The 18,395-nt window shown below is 43.0% G+C and overlaps 1 protein-coding gene across 4 annotated transcripts in view; it reads right to left on the bottom strand.

Moving 5' to 3' along the window:
* The window catches only part of DCX (doublecortin), a 111,589-nt gene that overhangs the window by 36,176 nt on the left and 57,018 nt on the right, over window positions 1–18,395 (bottom strand). For 2 of the 4 annotated variants that reach the window (XM_075132501.1, XM_075132502.1), the window contains exons 4-5: window positions 4,163–4,265; window positions 253–390 (exon numbers count right to left, since the gene is read on the bottom strand). In XM_075132501.1, the coding sequence (XP_074988602.1) occupies window positions 253–390; window positions 4,163–4,265 (241 nt within the window). The remainder of the gene's footprint in view (window positions 1–252; window positions 391–4,162; window positions 4,266–18,395) is intronic. The other 2 variants (XM_075132503.1, XM_075132504.1) reach the window with 1 other exon arrangement.

The following is an 18,395-nucleotide window of genomic DNA, read 5'->3' as shown; positions in this document are numbered from 1 at the left end:
TTTCTCTCACCTTCATTGTCTTGTCTATTCAAGATGGTAAGCTGTTGGAACAGGAGCTGTACCTTACTCTGTGTTTGTACAGGGGCTAGAATAACAGGGCCCTGATCTTAATTGGAATCTTTAGACATTATCACAATGCATATAAATAAAAATAACAGGAAATGCCGGAGGTCACTGTATCGAAAGATACATGGCATTTGTTTCCTTGTGTGGATGGAGTCAATATTCATCCACTGGAAAACAATCACTCACCATCTTGATGGTTACCTGAATCGGCTGGAGACTTGCTCCGGCGCATGGGGGCTGGACTCTTTGCTGAGCTCTTCTGAGGGGTTGGGGACGACTTGCTGCCTGGAGTGGTTGGAGGATTCCCTTTCATTACACGGCACTCTAATAAAATAAATGACAAGCGTATTTAGTTCTCTTATTGACCTTAATTGCTAGGGGCCTTTTACCCCGTGGAAAGCACCGAGGGCACAGGGTATGTATTGCACAATCTAATGAAAGAAATACAAGACAGCACAGCACTTCATATTTTCAATTTGCTTTACAAACACTGGGGAAGATTGAACACCTCTGAGCGCAGGAGGCAGCTGGCATTCCCACATGGCTATCAGGGGGGCTGCATCAGAGAGGAGATTCACCCTGAGGGAGGGCAGCATTAAAATCCAGCAGCGCTCACTTGTCAGAGGTGCTGATTCTGTGCCTGCCTAGCTCAGTTTGGTTCCCCTGGCAGAGTGGGGTTGCAAGTGGTTTGCACCTCTATGCTCTTACTCCAGGCAAACTTACCACAGCAATGGCTCTGCAGCCTCGGCTGTGCTGGTTTCCACTGGCCCACCCTAGGTGATGAATTGAGTCCATTGACTAATTAATCTCTGTAGCATATTGACAATGGTCAGAGTGCACCGTGGGAAAAGTCAGAATAAAGAACAATTAATATGTCTCCTGGCCAGCTGAGGCCAGGGTAACAGGTGACAAAATGCAGTCCACACTAACCAGACCATGTGTAACAGCTATGGACAATGAGTGAAATTTACTCAGGTGCAGAAAACCAGCACAAGCCTCACTCAACCACTTAAGCCTCACTTATGGCCCTGCATTAAAGACTTTAAGTGGTGCATAGACCATCTGCACCAGAGAGAATTTCACTCAGACTGAACAAACCCTCTTCTGTGACTTCTCCAAGCCACAGTCTTTTGGGAGCTGCACCATATGCAGATGTACAAAAATGAAGTCCTGTCTCCTGGGCACTCTGCCCATGCTCTTACACTCACAAGTAAATTACAGTCCGACTGTGTTTTCTTAAAAAATAAATGCACTGGGTAGAGAGAAAAATGTAAACACCATTTACGAAGGCTCCAAAGAGGCATAGAAATGCTACAAAGCTTCATGGGAACTAGGATTTCAAGCATTCCAAATCTTGAACTCAGCGGTTACTTGAACTGAGAGATACCTGGAAGAGTACTTCTCCACTTCTTAAAGTTATTAATTTCATCCAGATAGGGGGAGGATAAGAAGAAGAGGATTTCCCCTTTGTTAAATGCTGATTAGTTCAGCCCTGTGTCCTTAGACCTAGATCTTCTGCACGGATACCCTTACAAATGGACATTATGGTGGTTCTCCAAGTTAAATCTCCCACATACAGCCCGTGTTTCATGGGCAAAGCTCAGCTCGGCCAGCATTAGTTGGGATTTAAAATCCCCTTGACTGGATTCCCTAATGGAAATGAAGTAAGGCAGCACGCAGCAGATGAATGATTGGTCAACCGAAAACAAGGTGTCTGACCCAAATGTATGTTATTTGTTTATTTCTACATCTATGAAAATGTAATCGCCCTAATTCCCTCCAGCCCCCACCGCCCCCGCTTGAAATGAGGCAGCCAGCCTCATTTTCTTTCTTCCAGACAGTTTGCTGGAAAGTTTGCTTTTGGGTCATGCAATATGATAAAAAGAGGAAATTATGCCAGTACTTGGCATTGTGCTCCAGGGATACCATACGCGGCTAATTAGAATGAGCACTGAACCCGGTCACTCTGTTGCTTAATGACACAAGATGCATGATATACAAAAACTGAATCTGATGTAGGGAGGCGGAATGTTTTTAAAAGAATATGGTATCTTATAGATGGTATTAAAGAAGCACTGATCGTGTCTCCATAGTTATAGCTGAGTTGATATAGACCCCATTTCATATGCATAAACAAAGGAAGGGATGGAAGCAGTTGCCATTAAAAGACAACAGTATTTCCCTATAATTGATCATGGAAATAGTGGGGGATCTCATATGCCACTGTGTGATAACCATTGGAAAATACTGACATTTTAAAGGCAGCCATTGTGTGTCTGTGTATCTGGACAGATCCACACACGGAGAGAGGGTGAAATCCTGACCCCACTGAAGTCAATGGCAAAACTCCCATTGTCTTCAATAGAGTTAGGATTTCACCGAGTTTTTAATTAGCTTGCTATAAGACTGGCTCTTTCAGCCTAAGACGCTGCTGCCAAGATCAGTGGGTTCACAAGAGACATGGCAATTCTGGAAGAGTACCGGGTCTCAGCAGCAGGAATTTGAAGGATGAACTTTTGATGGGCATTTTGGAGGGAAAAGATGACATACATCTTGCTTGTACTACTTCTCATCTTGTCTCTTGACGTCTCATCAGACAGGACCTAATGGCCAGCAATCTGAGTGCACATCTTCCAGCTGGGGAGGCAGACATGCCCGTGACAAAAGAGATTGTAATGAAAGATATCCTGGATCCCTGTGTTGTGTGATATATAACAGAGAGGGATGCTGGTGGAGAATGGGAAGATGGTGCGGGCGAAGGGGACGCTGTCTGCTTTTGGGAGTTCCTGAGCACTTGCAGCTCAGTGCCTCTGAAAATCAGGCCAGGCTTATTTTTGTTAACAGACATCCAAACTGGAAAAGCTCGGCCCCCTTTCAAGTTGTTCTGCTAGGATTTCATGCAAGCAGTTTTACAGCATGGAGATCCCTCAGAGCTGCGTGAACTGTGTGGTGTTAAAATATAAGCGAAGCTCTGGTTGTAGACAGCCTCTTCGGCTCAACAAGGGCTTCATTCTCTGTGTGCAAAGCTTCAGCAGAATGTTGGAAACTCTCTCTGAAACACAGAGACCACCACATTGTTTAATCTGAGTTATGCAAGTCAAAAATACTAGATTCAAATAAAGACAGACTCCAGGAGCTGTCATAAAACTCCCGAATTTCAAGAAGAGCAGACCTCACTTGACTCTCACGCTGATATTGAATGCAAAGCACTGTTTGGACGCTAATGCTTTGTTGCATTTGTAGCATATAATAGCTCACACCTAAGGATACCTAAATACCTCAGGCGTCTTGGGAAGCATCAAGCTGAAGTCTAACGATCAAATTTTCTGCCCATATAAATGGACAAAACTCCACGGAAGTCAGTGGAGTTGCACTAATTGACAGCAGCAGAGACTTTGGCCGGACAGGTGTGCAATCACTGGATAACTGCAAGCACCTATGACCGCTTGGGTAAATCCTACAATTAAGATGTGTATGTTCCTTGATATCATAGATTTCATATCTTAGTTTATCATTGATACCTTCAGGACTATAAATGTGGTGTTGCAGTTGGACTGGAGACAAACCGTGATGACAGATCATCCCCAAAAGGGATAGCATGCTCTAAAATTTTCACCCCTTTTCAACTCTTACTACTTTTTACAATCAACCACAGTAGATAGTGAAGGAACCTTAGTTCATAACTGCCTTAGCTCCCATTTCATACACACACACATACATCTTTCAAGCACAAGAGTGGTGATCATTTTGTGAGTCTGTTTTTATTACTTGGGGATGGAGTAACTGATACTACAATCAACCATATGCATATAACTAGGAGGACATTTGCTAACAGATTATGTTGCTTTTCAATTAGTAGAAAATGTTAGTGCCTTTAATGAATCCACCTATTCTGCCTTGTGGCAAATCAGTCAATATCCATCAGATTACAATATTCACTGACTGTCCAATAAGCCCAAAGGATGCTAAATTACTTGTGCTTAAAAAAAAAGCAATAAAATACAAGCAACTTCAATCAAACTGGGGTGGGGTGGGGTGGGGTGGAGGAAGAAAAACCCCAAGTAGACAGAATAGAGATCAGTGCATGAGATATTACCGTTTTCATCCAGAGAAAAGTCATCCTGTGCATAGCGGAATTTTTCCGGACCACAGGCAATAAACACATCGTCATCCCCAAAGAAATCGTGGAGACAGGTCACCTACAGAGAGAACAAAGTCATTCATGTTATTTTTAACTCTTAACTCTGATGTGGCTCAGCTTTAATTGACACATGAGCATACTGCCGGCCTCTCCTCTCTATGTTTTCCCCCCAGCACTAATTTGGGAAGCCTGTTGCCCAACACACTGTGTACTCCAGGCAAATCAAGCATAAAACTATCATTAAAAAAAAAGAAAAAAAACCCAATCACTTTGCAAAATGCAATGATGTGTGACCTTTCCAATCTATGCAGGAGTGGACAAGCTATATTACTCATCATAATGATACAAATGTTCTTGGGCTACCTCTCAAATAAGAAGCAGGTGTGGCCCTTACAGGTTATTGATCCCCTTACTCATGTTGATTAGGACCATACCTCTCAGGCAGAGCCCACAAAATCAAAGGGACTACTTTGCAGAGCAAGGATCACAGACTGGGACCCTGTGAGAATGAAATCGGGACTATGAGGTTTGAAAATGAGTGCAAATACTGATGGCTTAACTGTGCCATTGAGGTCTGGCCATAACAAGGGGCAGGATGGAGGAGTGCCATCTCAGAGGAACCATGAGGAAGCATTCACCCAAGTGCCCCCACAGCTCCCAGGCACACAGAGACAGTGTCTACCCTACTACACCTCTTTGTGAGGTGCGGCTTATCCCACCCTTCTCCCCTCCCACGTGCAGAATGTACACATGAGAGGAGAGCAAACCAATGGCCCCAGCCCAAACCATAGAGGCTGGAATTCTGCCTGGCCCTTTTGTAGGGCACACAAGTATGGGGAAAGTTCCTACCCTGCTCTGCCATAAGAGCCCAGCACAATCTGGCCTGGAGCTGGGAATTTGCCCCAAGACAGGTGGTGCCTCTGGGAAACATTGTGCCTCCTTATGCCCTCCCCTGCTTGACCGCCCTGAATGTGGTGATACTAAGACAATATCACATCTCTATCGCATCTTCTGGGGTAATTCTCCCATAGAACCCCAGCCAACTAGGGTGACCAGATGTCTCAATTTTATAGGGACAGACCTGATTTTTGGGTCTTTTTCTTATATAGGCTCCTATTACCCGCCCACCCCCATCCTGATTTTTCACACTTGCTGTCTGGTCACCATACGGCCAACAAGGAGAGGGATAGCAACGGGACAGGATGGAAAGAGTCAGCATGTGGTAAGCATGTGATGGGCAGTGGATTAAAGAAGATAATAGAAGGGAATTTCAAATGAGGGTGACCACGCTGCACGGCCCCCTGCCCACAGTTCAGTGACGGAGGGTCCATTCAACAGCAGAAGGTAATCACTTCCTCCCAACCTAAGGTAAATTGTGTTCCCAGGCTGTAGATACCAAGGATGATGGGACACAGAGAGGAAAGACTGAGATGGACAGCAGAAACAGTCATGTTTATAATGGCCTGAATATCTCACCTCTCTATTTTGCCATCCTAAATGGGTGGAAATAAACCTCTGACAACAAATTGTGCTCCAGACTCCCATCTCGCTTTTGTGGCCCTACGGAGCCAGGGAGGTGTGGAAGTAATGCATCCCCTTTGGACCACAAATACAATCAGGGAAACAGGCATCTGGGAGTTAGGAAATAAAAGAACCCATGGCAAGCAACACACTAGCTGTTCTGCTCATTTGCTGGGAGAGCATCCTGTGAGGGGTGAAGTGTGAAGAACAGTCACAGTGGAAGATGGTCTTTAATTAAAGTGTTTTTGATAGGCAGGTAACTGATTCCCACCACTATTCTGCTGATGACTGAGGTGGTATTAACAATCTGTACACTAACCCAAGGTACTTTGCTGGCTGGCCACAAAATTGTTAAAATAAAACGTGTCATTAAAACACTTGCTGGAGGCAATGGAGAAAAAATGCAGCGCACAGCCTTTGGGGACTTCCAGACAAGATGTCACAGACACCACTGTTAGGTTCTGGGACATATGTCATGGTGGCTTCTCTGGTTCCAGAATGGATTGTGCTCTACAGGGACATAAAGGTGAATCAGGTTGGTTTCCCAGTCTTTTACCTCCTTGCCTGGCCATGGGAAAATAAAATATGAAAGGATGAAACTACCATATATTGTTTTCTTCCCTGCTGTTTGAGGGAGATTTTTTTTTTTTGGTAAGATCACCTCCAATCCTGGTGTGCACATCAAGTGTAACTCATAGCAATGGCTACTTACGACCACATTATGCCTTTTAGCCAGAGCCCTCAATAGCAGGAGGGTGAAGCCATGATGGGAGCAAGGGAGACATTTTGTCTACTGAGGCATGATGATGCCTGGAGCTCTTCCATGGGAGGAGAATGCCTACAGTACCTCCTTTTAAGAGATGCAGCACATGCTCTCCTCTATGGTTGGCCAGCTCTGTGAGCATGGCTTTGATTTCACAAGCCCTTTGGGTGGCTTGTGCCCTGGTGGCACTATCAGAGGGAGTAGTACCTATGCGTAGCAGAACAGAGGGAATGCAAATGCAGCTGGCCCCTGCACTGGGGAGGGGGGCATTACACCCCGCTCCTCACTCGATGGGCACCAACACACAGGCCAGCCACAATCTGCCTTTGAATACAATGTTGGCACACAAAGGTATCTCCAGTTTCCATCTTGAGTGAAAAAAGTCAGTGGGTGCCATCTTGTTAAACCTGAGTGCCCTTCTCCCGACCCACCCGTGACTTCGCGATGCGCAGTCCCGTGACCAGAACCCTAGTCCAACAATCTCCATAAATCTCCCATAGACGCTGATGGCCCTGTTCATTTCAACTGGGCTATGAGAAATCTTTCCGAGGTACAATCTTTCCGAGTTAGCCTATCATATCTCCACATGAGGTGAATACAGCTAGAAGTCCTCGTTACTTTGCAGGCTGGTAACTTTGCCCTTTCTACAGAACCATCATGTTGTACACAGAGGTAGCCTGTAACCAGGTGATCTTATCACCATTTGCCTCATCTTCCCTCACACACTTCCCTTCTAGTGTTGGTTACATATGGAAATTGTGTCTTGTTTCAAATTAGATTGTAACATCCTCCAGACAGGGATTGTATCTTCCTGTGTGTCGTGTGGCACCTAACACAGTGGAGCTTCTATGGGATTGAGGCCCGTAGGTGCTGCTGCAATATGAACCACAAGCAATAGTGCTCTTTATAAAAGGAAAAGATGGACGCTCTCTTTTGCTCTTGCATCTGCCGCTAGAGTTGTGACAGCTTAATTGCATAGTTACAGTGAAATACGGGATGTGATTACACAGTAACAGCGAAATCACTATGTTCATGGAGACTCCTCTGGAATCAGGGGTAATTACACAGTAAAGTGTGCTCATGCTATTGTGTTATTTCTTGGTAAGTGCACTTAATTGAAGCCATCATTGTGCAACCACTAGTGGAAAATGTGTACATGAGATCACTTGGGAGAGAATCTTATGGACGCAGACCGGTCATCAACATCCTGCCATTCTTTTCACCTGGCCTTGTGGCGTGTTGACAGGTGCCCTTCTGAGGCAAAAATTGGATGATGATACTCTTTCACCATTGCAAGATGCCTTGAGAACTTGGATGAAGTGCAAAGTAATATTATTATTGTTATAAAGGGATGAACTTGTTTATAAAGGGATTAGGGCCCCTTTGAGAGTCATGAAGGCAGCTCTAGCTCTTTCTCTTTCTCTTTCTCTCTCTCTCTCTCTCTCTCTGCCTTTTCCTCACATTGGAGTTTTGTTAGCCAAATGTTCTGAAAGTCATCTAAACTAGCCATCCTTGAGTAAGTAGTGTGCAGGCAAGGAAAGAATTAAATTAGAACATCCCTCAAAAAGTCATACTGGGGTAGGCATCAGCATCTGCTCTGAGTTAGTGTGAGCTCAGCAGCGTGAAAATACATCTGCTAGAAACGGGAAAACATTTCAAATCTTTTCAAAAAATTCAATTTCCATTTGTCATCAGAATTTTCCGGCCAGCTCTAATGTCTGCTGTGATTTTATACAGAATGCTGCACATTGGCAGCTGATGGCTCCTGTTTTGGCATGTCTGTGTCATTGATGATGCAGCCTTTATAGATTGCATGTAAATTTGAAGGGTCCACAAAATGTGTTGGGCAGACTGGAGATCAACTTCCTGGAATAGTTCATCCCTATGCCCACTGATCTATTTTAACTAGGCTGAAAAAGTTAATTTCAAGCTCTAAAAAATCAAATGTAAAAAGGGCGTTCAGCTATTCTGATAAGATTCAGCATTGCATACTGGTTATCATATCTAATTACAGCAGGAGTCTGCTGTAGTTATGGTTGCAAAGCAGTTGCTAGTACAAGCTTCTGTTTTCACACACACAGCTTCCAAAACACTAAACTTTAGGGCTGATATCTTCTATCGTGGGTTCTGATCTAAAGCAGAATTTGCTTGGCAAATTTTCAGCAAACACTTTCTCCCATGTTTGATTAAAGCCGGGTTGAAAATGGTAACTACATTATTTTTAGACCAGTTTTCAGCAAAAAAGGATGGAGTTTGAAACTTGAGACTTGGTATAACATAGCCCTCATTATGGCCTAGAATCTTTGCTTGGCTGGAAAATAACTGGGTTTGATTTAATACAGATATCACTGTCTGAATATTTAGTATTGAGTATGTGCAATACAAAATGTACTTAGGTCTGAGGAACACACTTAAAAATAGGTGCACAGTGGAGATAGTTGAAAGTATACTGGTTCATTCTAACAATTTATAAGCACTGCTGTCAAAGCCTTCCAAATGAGATCAGGGAAAGTTAAAACTTGGTTTTACTCTCCTCATGTTATCCTGCAAGCCAAACACTTTTGCTATAGAATTCCTCACAAAAATAATAAAAAAACCCTCAGAAGCAATAGACTGATATTCAACCCGATGCACAATTTAATATTAACATCATGCACAAAATCAGAAACTTTGATTATTCTCAGAGCAAGATGGAGACCTGTTTTCCCCCTGCAACTCATCACCAAGAGTCAGCTTGCAGTGCATTTTAATTCCTATAACAGTAATTAGGTAGAGGGGGAGGAGAGTGAAAGATCAGGCAGTATGGCACAAAGAATTGAGATGATCCACTGGTTGAGCTTCTAAATGCACAAGCCATTTACCTCTACATTTACTTTTACTCCCTTTTCCCCTATTTTAATTTTTTCCTTAAAAACCCAAAGGAAATTAACTGTACAAATATCTATCATAATGCCATGTTAAGATTGCAAGATCCAGGTTTCATAAGGTTAGGAGATTCTAAAAGTTAACTCCTATGCAATGCCAATTCAGGCAAGTTGCACATATTCCATTATACTATGTAGTATTTCCTATTTCTCTTTCACTTATTAAAGATTATAACTCTTAAGCTAGTAACTTTGTTATTAATGTATATCCTAAAACATAGCAGATGTGCAATGTGGCCACGTTAAAATTGTTTTCAGTAACCTTAACTTTTGAAATTTGCTGACGTTCGAGTGCTTGATCTTACAACCTCACACAGATACAAAAGACATCTATTTCTAAGGACATGAAACCAGAAGACCTGGCCAGGGAAATAATAGTGTATGCTGGACTCATGGCAATTCCAGGATGAATTCTGCTTTTCTGAATTCCTCCTGAAGCTCGTGATGGGTAATGCAGATCTACTCCGCCCTCAAGGCAGGGTTGTTCCTTACTCACATAAGAGATCCTTTAAATTGCATTAATGATATTTTTATTTTTTGCATTTAATTATAAAGTCACATTATGGATCTTATTTTTGCCTTTCTTAAAATGTCCTGTTTATCTCAGTTTCTTGGTGAAACTAATAAATATTTCAGGTCCCTAGTATGCCAATCAGTGTGAATCATTTATTAAGTTTGCTTTCCACTTAGGTTTACTTTAATCAGTTGTTCTGATTATATTTGATAATTAGTCCAGAACATCATGGAAATCCCAGGAGAAAGTAAACGCCAACAAAAATTTATCCCAACAGATATCTTGAAAATCATTAATTGTTCTAAATGCTGCATTATGCTGCTAGCTATGAATTTATTAAGGCATGATGCAGAAAACTGTTAACAGCTTGCTAGTGCCAGGACCAAGCTGCTAGCTGAAAAAGGTTGATATTGATAATACCATTATAATGAAATAGTGACAATGCTATCAAAAGCCATGAGGCCAGTAAGATTTGATTGGTAACATTACATTTCAATGGTTTTCTGTGCAGCAGGTAAAAATGAATTCTGCAACAGATAGAAACATAACTTGCTTTCATGTGTGCGTGTTTTTAAAGGAAAGCAATACATATAATGCTTCCATCAAAATTCTAGATTAAAAGGACACAATTGACTTTAAAAGAAATCATACTGCAAAGAAACATTTACTCCTTGTGTTTCTCCCAGCTTAGATAATAAAAGCGAATGATGTCAATTTGACCAGTTTTGTTTATAATCAGTTTCACTCTCCAGGTCTTAGTTCTGTAGTGTTTGGGTTGCAAACCCTGCGTGCAAATGTTTATTCATTACAAAGTAATTATTTCTACTGGATTTCATAGAAACATTTTTATTGGTCCAGTTTGTGTGTGGGCTTTTTAAAAAAATACTTGATTTTACCTAATCTAAAATTTGGAACAATTTGTTGTTGGCAGCATGTCCTTTAGAAGAATCAGTAATGATATCTTCATTCCCCCACCCCAAAAAAGAATTGCATTTAGAAAACCCTGTGCTGTCTGGGCCTCTGTATCAACTATGTCTTCCTAGCTCCTTACTGATAGGTTGCGGTGCAAGTAGAATTCATTTCTTACCAGTATGCTGCACTCATGGGAGGGACACAAAGGGGGGGGCACCTGACTTCTCCAGGTGACCCCCCCAGGTGACTCCTCCCTGCCCTGCCCCCATCCCCTCCCCATGGTCCACATCCATCTCATGTTACCTTGTGGGGGGAGGGTCTCTGTCCTCCTCCCGCTGTGCCAGAGACTTCTGAACCGCGGGGCTCTCTGGAACCACAGCAGCGAAAGGAGCAGAATATGGGGCTGCCGGGCAGCCCCACGCTGGCAGCTCCTCCGGCACGGCTGTACTGCCCCCCATCCCTTCCACGCAGCTGCGTCTCCTGAGTCCTGCCTGGGTTCTGGTACAGCAGCCAGCCCCACCGGAGGACGGGGTTGGGGTTGGGGGACCGTACAGCCGTGCCGGAGGACCTGCCAGCGTGGTGCTGCCCAGCGGCCCCTTGTTCTGCTCCTCCTGTGTCTTTCCGGTACAGAGGACTGGCTATAAATATCTTACTGGTACGGCATACCGAACTGTACCACTGTACTTGCACAACTGCTGATAGGGATCTTTGCATGACAATGTTCTTTGTTTATAAGATTCATATTTTATTGACAGGTTTCAGAGTAGCAGCCGTGTTAGTCTGTATCCGCAAAAAGAAAAGGACACCTTAGAGACTAACCAATTTATTTGAGCATAAGCTTTCGTGAGCTACAGCTCACTTCATCGGATGCATTCAGTGGAGACTCAGTCTTGCTCTCCTTCCTCAGGGAAAACGCTCAGCAACAGTTATTGGATCAAATCAGGTCCCAGATCACTCCCCTTTAGTTCTGTGCATGGAGGGTGTGAGAAATACTGCAATCCAACGTAATATCTTTGGGGACTATATTATATTCAGTTTATGTATCATAGTGGGTCAGAGATTGTATGCAACTCTGTGGTAGAGGGTTACCACAGCTCCTCCAGGAACCAGAAACAATGGGGAGTGATGAAGGTGAATCACTTAGGTTGTAAACACCTCCACAGAGAGTTCCACCCCGTAGGAAGCCTGCGTATACTGCTTCAAAGCGGGTTTTCCAGAGACCAACACACAAAGAAAGGCTTTTGGCATAAAAAGTCTGTGTTTAAACCAGTGATCCCCAAACCGTGGGGCACGCCCCCTAGGGGAGTGCACAGTAGGGAAGGAGCACCGCCTAGCCCCGCTACACCCCTGCCCAGCTCCAGCCCTGCTCTGCCCCCTGCCAACCCTCAGCCTAGCTCTGCCCTCATTCCCTCTCTGCCCTCAGGCCATCTCCACCTCTGGCCCCAGCTCCTCCCCCACTCCCAGTTCTGCCCCTAGCTCTCTGCTGAGGAAAGCCTTGGCTGGGCCATAATGGATGGGGGGGTATGGACAGATTCCATTACTGGTGGGGGAGGGGGCGTGACAGGAAATGTTTAGGCACCGTTTGTTTAAACTGACTGAGTCCCTTCCTTCTGATCCAGCACACAGACAGGAGCTCAACGCTTGTGGAAGGGTTGAAAGGACTTTGGCCTACTAGGGCCATAAGACTGATGGGTGACTCCTGGTCTGTTTACTGTGTGTTTAAATCGTTTATTGTTTTTATTATGTTTTTTCTGTATTACTTTTACCGTAAGACTAAACTTGTAACTGCGAGCAACACATTGTTCATAGCACTCAGAGAGAAAGCAATAACCAGGCACAGGCAGACAGGCTTGCTGGGGATATCACAGTGTAAGGCAAGGAGCTGTGTTGCCTTAATATCCCCTGGTCAGTAGGGAGAGACCAGGGTCCCTGCCCAAAGCCAGGTGACAGCTGGAGTCCTGAGACCTGACTAGGCACTTCTGGAGTGGAACACAGAGAGGGGAATACAGGTGCAGTTATTACTGACACTGGGAAAAAGGTGACTTTGCACAGGGTGCATCTTCCCACCACTACTACTGTACGACCATCCCCCGTGTAGCTAGGCAAGGTCAATATTATATCTTCCGCCACCTGCAGCTGACTTTGCCTAGCTACTTCACAGTCGAAACTATACAGCCTTGTCTCCACTGGATTTTACAGTGAGCCAGTTAATACATTTTAGTTATCTCACCCCATTTCTTAGTAGTGAACACACAGCCGCAGCTGCTTCTGCAGCACTACCCTCTACCTATTCCAGACTCCACAGAGAGCACTCTCTAGGGTCCAAGGGCTGCAATGGAGGAAAAGGTGGAGACTAGGCAGATAGGGTGGAAGAAGGGTGGGGTGGAAGCATGACATTGTACCCCCCTGGATCCTTGTAAGTTCCTTGGAAAAGAGACAACAGCCTGGGACTTTCAGAGGCAACTATGGCCAGGGGAATCCCTGGTAGTTCAGCTCCAATAGAGAGCTGTCAGGGAGCCAAGGGAGGGGTCAGTGTTTGGAAGGCTTGGAGAGATCTGCAAGGAGATCTGTCAGTTTTGGGGTGGGGGTGGGGAGCCCAAGTGCCTATTCTGCAGGGAGGCAACCCTCTCCCTGCTGGGATGATGTGGGTGGGATGTCCGTAAGGCGACTATTGAAGAGAGATCCTCCACTAGAGTCTGCTCCAGCAAGTTTTATTGTGGAAGGGGATGATCTGACCCCTAAACAGAGGCTGAGTGTCTTCAATTCATATTGATTTCAGTACAGGAGTTGCAGGTGATCAGTACCTGTCAGGATGTGTACCAGTGGCAGGTTGCCCTAAAATACCATTGAATGATAGGGATGGCAGGTGTTTTTTCTGCAGCTGGCTTCATGACCTCACACTTAGCTGCTGTGGGATTGCTTGTGATGTAATAAACAGAGTTTTGTGAATTCACTTGGGGAAGGAGCAGTAAACATCTGAATTACATGCAAATGTCCCTAATGACAACATCAGAGGGAGGTAAAACAGGAGAGAATACAAGCTATACCTGTATAAGGGGTATGTTTTACTGTCTTCCAGGAGCTGGCTGTTTGTACTTTAAAACTATAATTCAATAGCAATTGAAATAAATAAAAGGAACATAGATATTACAAGCCTTTATATTCTCCCTGGCTTTAACAGTGGTCTGAGTCATTTACCAGTGCAATACCCTGCTGTGCTTTAAAATGGTCTGTGATTCACCAGCACCTCCTGTTTCCTTTAGCATTCTGCAGAGTCATATAAATTATCTGCATGACTAATTGGGTGACCTCACTGTCATTCTGAAACTATTACAAACATCAACAGCAATGGCAACTTCTCTCTCTTAAATCCACTTTTTACAATTTGCTGCGTAGCAGGTGATAAATCTCTAGTGATCTCATGGCTGGCACTTTATTTAGAGTCCTCTAGTCATTGAATTGCCCCATACTGTCTTCCAGGAATGTGGCTAGATCTAACACCTCTTTGAAAAGGAATATATCCCAGAGGAGGATTAACTGAACTCTATCTTCTTCTCATTCTGGAGATATTATTTTGTCAGAGGTATTTATTCTTCACCAGTGGAGCCAAGAGTGTTCTTGACATACTGTGAATGGTCAGTCCTTCTAACACACAATTATTCATAACACCACCTTTAAGTCTAGGATTTATGCGTAGCAGCCTCCAAGCTTCAATCTCTTCCTGATTTGAGTTAATGAACGTAGTAGAATAATAGCACAGAACTGTCATCTTGGCATCCTTGTTATCAGAAGAGGTATTAGGCAGTATCTCTTCACTAACTAGTTGAGTCTGCACACGTCTAAGCATAAGATCCTGTAATGGGTTTCTTCTTCCTTTTCCAATTTTATTCCTGATGGTCCTCAATTATAGGGTCTTACTTATCCGCATTCAGCTCTTTCCTGTTGAATACTTTAAAAGGAAGGGGATTTTGGTATTTAGGAAGGTTCAGCAGTCCCCATATCTCTGGAGTTGTGAGGTTTCTGAGAAACTGGACTTCAAGAGAGATCTTATGCTGAGCTATCCATCTACTTTCCTCCGACTGTCACCCGTCTTCCACTTGGAAAATGTCTTTCATCATTTGAGGTCCTTTATGGCCAGAAGAGAAGGAGAATTTCTCTTTTTGTCTTTCAATGGAACTTCTCTTAAGGCAATAGAGAATTATGGATTCTCTATTGTACTACTGAGAACAGAACTAGGATCTCTAGCTGCTTTAATTAGTGTTAAGAAATTCAGCATCTCAAAATTGTTAGCTTAGCTGAAGAGTAATGCTTATTTCAGAGGATTGCAAACTTAGCTCTTCTCTCACCACTTGGTCAGTTCGGTATTAGGGCACGTAGATAAAGAGAATGGACTAGTGCCTGTGTGGGGGCTCAATGTAACTAAGCTTGATAAAAGTATAACAAGGACTTAAGGGCCTTATTTGTGTAATAGCATCTTTTATGTTTGATAGGAGTGTGTTTATTTCAGAAGTGAGAAACCAAAGTCTTAATTACAAAGGCAGCTCCCCTCTACAATTAAATCAACTATGTGTGCACAATCAATAAAGCCAGGCACATGGTACAGAAACAATAAACACGAAGACTTGTTCTTTTGTTATGCCAGACCCACAGTGAGACCTAACAAAGTCAGATGCCAGAGTGAATATCAGAAAATACCGTAAGTACCTAACTGATTTAAAATGTGTCACTTGGGACTTACTCTTTTCCCCAAAACCACTGCGTGCCTGTTCAGAAACAGAGAGCTTTTAGAAGATTTAAGGGGTTATGATGATGTAATGGAAAATGAAGAAGTTCACAATGGAATGTGTAAGCAGTTAATATAATTTTTGAAACAGTCCACAGATATGAACACAAACCTAAAATAGACATTACAAAGTGATTTACATTTTATTAGATTTTTGTTTCCTACACTTAAATAGCAGAGATGTTTAGGTTTAATCATTTTAAATTTAAATACACATGCACACCCTCAGTAGATTCCACATGTACATTTACAAAACCAGACTTACTCATTTGCCATTAGGGAAAACAATGCACACAAAGTTGAGGCAATGGAAAAACGGAATAATCTTTTTCTCATATGGAAAATTCTAAATGAAAATACAAATACGTTTTTAGAAAATAGGTGAAATTAAATCTTTGGGCCAGATCCTGCTTGCACTGAAGTCAACGAGAGAAGGCTAGGACCATGTGGGGGAACTCCTGACTTCACAGAAGTCAATGGCAAAACTCCCACTGACTTTAATGGAACCAGAATTAATATTTTATCTTTAAGTTAAACTAAATAATACTTGAAATTTAGTAACAGCATCTTTAAACACCCAATTAAAATGTAGGAGTTGAGGGGTTATAAGGAAGGACAATCCCTTCAGAGCTCTTACATTTAATTGTGACCTTAAAACTAGAAGTGTGCCTGTAAATTATAAACTATGTGCGTGCAGAGGCTGATGCACACCTGTAATCAGCTATTCGTGTTTGTACAGGCTCATGTCTGTTATTTATGCACACCCTATGCTAAGGGGCTATGTGCAGTTACCCTATTTCTGGGGATGTCTTCCCCAGACTGCCCATCACACAGGAGGAACATCCCTGCCGCTACACCCTTGCCTCTCTTCTGTGCCAGGCCTGCCCTGAATACCCATATTGTTGGACCATATTATAACATATATACCCATATGTTGCTCCCTCCTCATGTCCAGGCCACTTGGCCAGTGGCTTGCATGAGCAACTCTAAGGCTGGTAACTATGATAACAACCTTGCAGAACCTGTGTGTGTGTGTTTGTATGAATGAATGTGGGAATAAATATGAGATTGAATGGAATGTTATAGCTATAACTAACTGCTTACTATGATTCTTTCTGTATTCACAATAAATGTGGTATTTTGCCTTTTTCCCTTTAATAAGATCCTGCTGGTTTTTATTTTATTGGTATAACAATATGACAGGATTGTGGTCCTGCCTTCTCCCTACCCCATTTGGGACAGTGTGTACACTAGGGGAAATAGGGAGGAAGTAGTCCCTGCATTCTGATTTCAGGGACTGCAATCTTTTCCCCCCAAAACAGCCTGAAGTAGGAGTTTGGGGTTTTTTACATTAGGAAGTGAAAATCTCAGCCTCTCTCAAATTTACAGGGTGTGAGTTTTCATTTACGCCTAGATTTTGGGGGGTAACAAAAATAGTCTTCTTTTGGGGCACGATTTAGTCTTTAGGTTCTTTCCTTACTTCTTGGCTGGTTCATTTTAACTGGAAAGTATCTGGCAGTTCTAGCAGTTTATATTATGATTCTCACTTTCAGTCAGCATGGTTTAGTGTGGTTCTGATATGTTATGGGAGTCTGTATTAACCAATGGAATTTTTAGATTGTTTTAGAAATATGCAAATACAATCATACATCTTTGGGGGTTGTTTTATCGGTGATAAAAACACATCATGAGAATGAAATAAAATAATATTCTATGGTTTTTAAAGGACCATATTCTGACACCCTTGCTCATGCTGAACAGTAGTGTATTTCATGAGAAGTTCCATTAAAGGCAGTCGGACTATTTATGGACTAAGCGGGTGGCTCAGTTGGAGTACGAACATCAAAAACTGGCCACAAATTATTTCTTGGGATCAATTCTGCAACATTTACTCACACTCAATAGCTACTACTCACACAGGTACACCTGTTGAAGTCAGTGAGACTATCTTCATGAACAAGTGTTACTCTATAAAAGGGCTGCAGAATGAAGCCTTTAGTATTTAAGTCCTGGCATTGTATCAATTTTAAATAAAATAGACTGAAACCTGGCAATTAGCCAAGCTCCTCAATAGCTACATGAAGTTCAATTCAATGTGTCTGGTGAACTTTTGGTGCCTCCAGAACATAAGAAATCCCAATTATCCACTGTCAGAATGGTTAGTTTGCTCTCTCAATACCATATACATGTGGCCTATGGGTAAGACAGTTCGGAACGTTGGAGGAGTTTAGGACATATAGAAAAAGCTAGTTTTCGTGTTTAAAAGACTATATCATTCAGAAAAGATATGCAGGTCTATATTCATCCTCTATCACTCAAGTGTCAGCCCAGGGGGTAGGAGAGCATATAAATAGAGCCCTGCATTGATACAAAATTTTGATTGCATCTTATCCACGATCTGCCAACATAGTCTGTGGGTACAAAGCGGACATCCACAGACTCGCAGGGCTTTACCTATAAAGAAACCTCTGCTCCAGTGACAGAGCCCATGAAACCAGAAATCTGAAGTGGGCAGAACACATGCCATAGCAGCGAGAAAGAGGAGTTTCCAGCAAAAATTGGCACACTATGTGTAGCATTTCTAAATCCTGGAGCCTTTTCAAGTGCTCTTCCTGGTTGTCTCCCCTCCCCGCACTTGTAAGGGAACAAGTTGTTATGAAATATAAAAGAACACCAGAGGCTTCTGACATAGCATAAGTATGTGGCCCAAAGCAAGTGACACAGCTTGAAATTATGGCGATGAAAACAAGGACACAATGAATCTCCTCTCT

The sequence above is a fragment of the Caretta caretta genome, chromosome 9, assembly GCF_965140235.1.
Source record: "Caretta caretta isolate rCarCar2 chromosome 9, rCarCar1.hap1, whole genome shotgun sequence".
NCBI lineage: Eukaryota > Metazoa > Chordata > Testudines > Cheloniidae > Caretta > Caretta caretta.
This window is presented reverse-complemented; position numbering and strand designations above follow the sequence as displayed.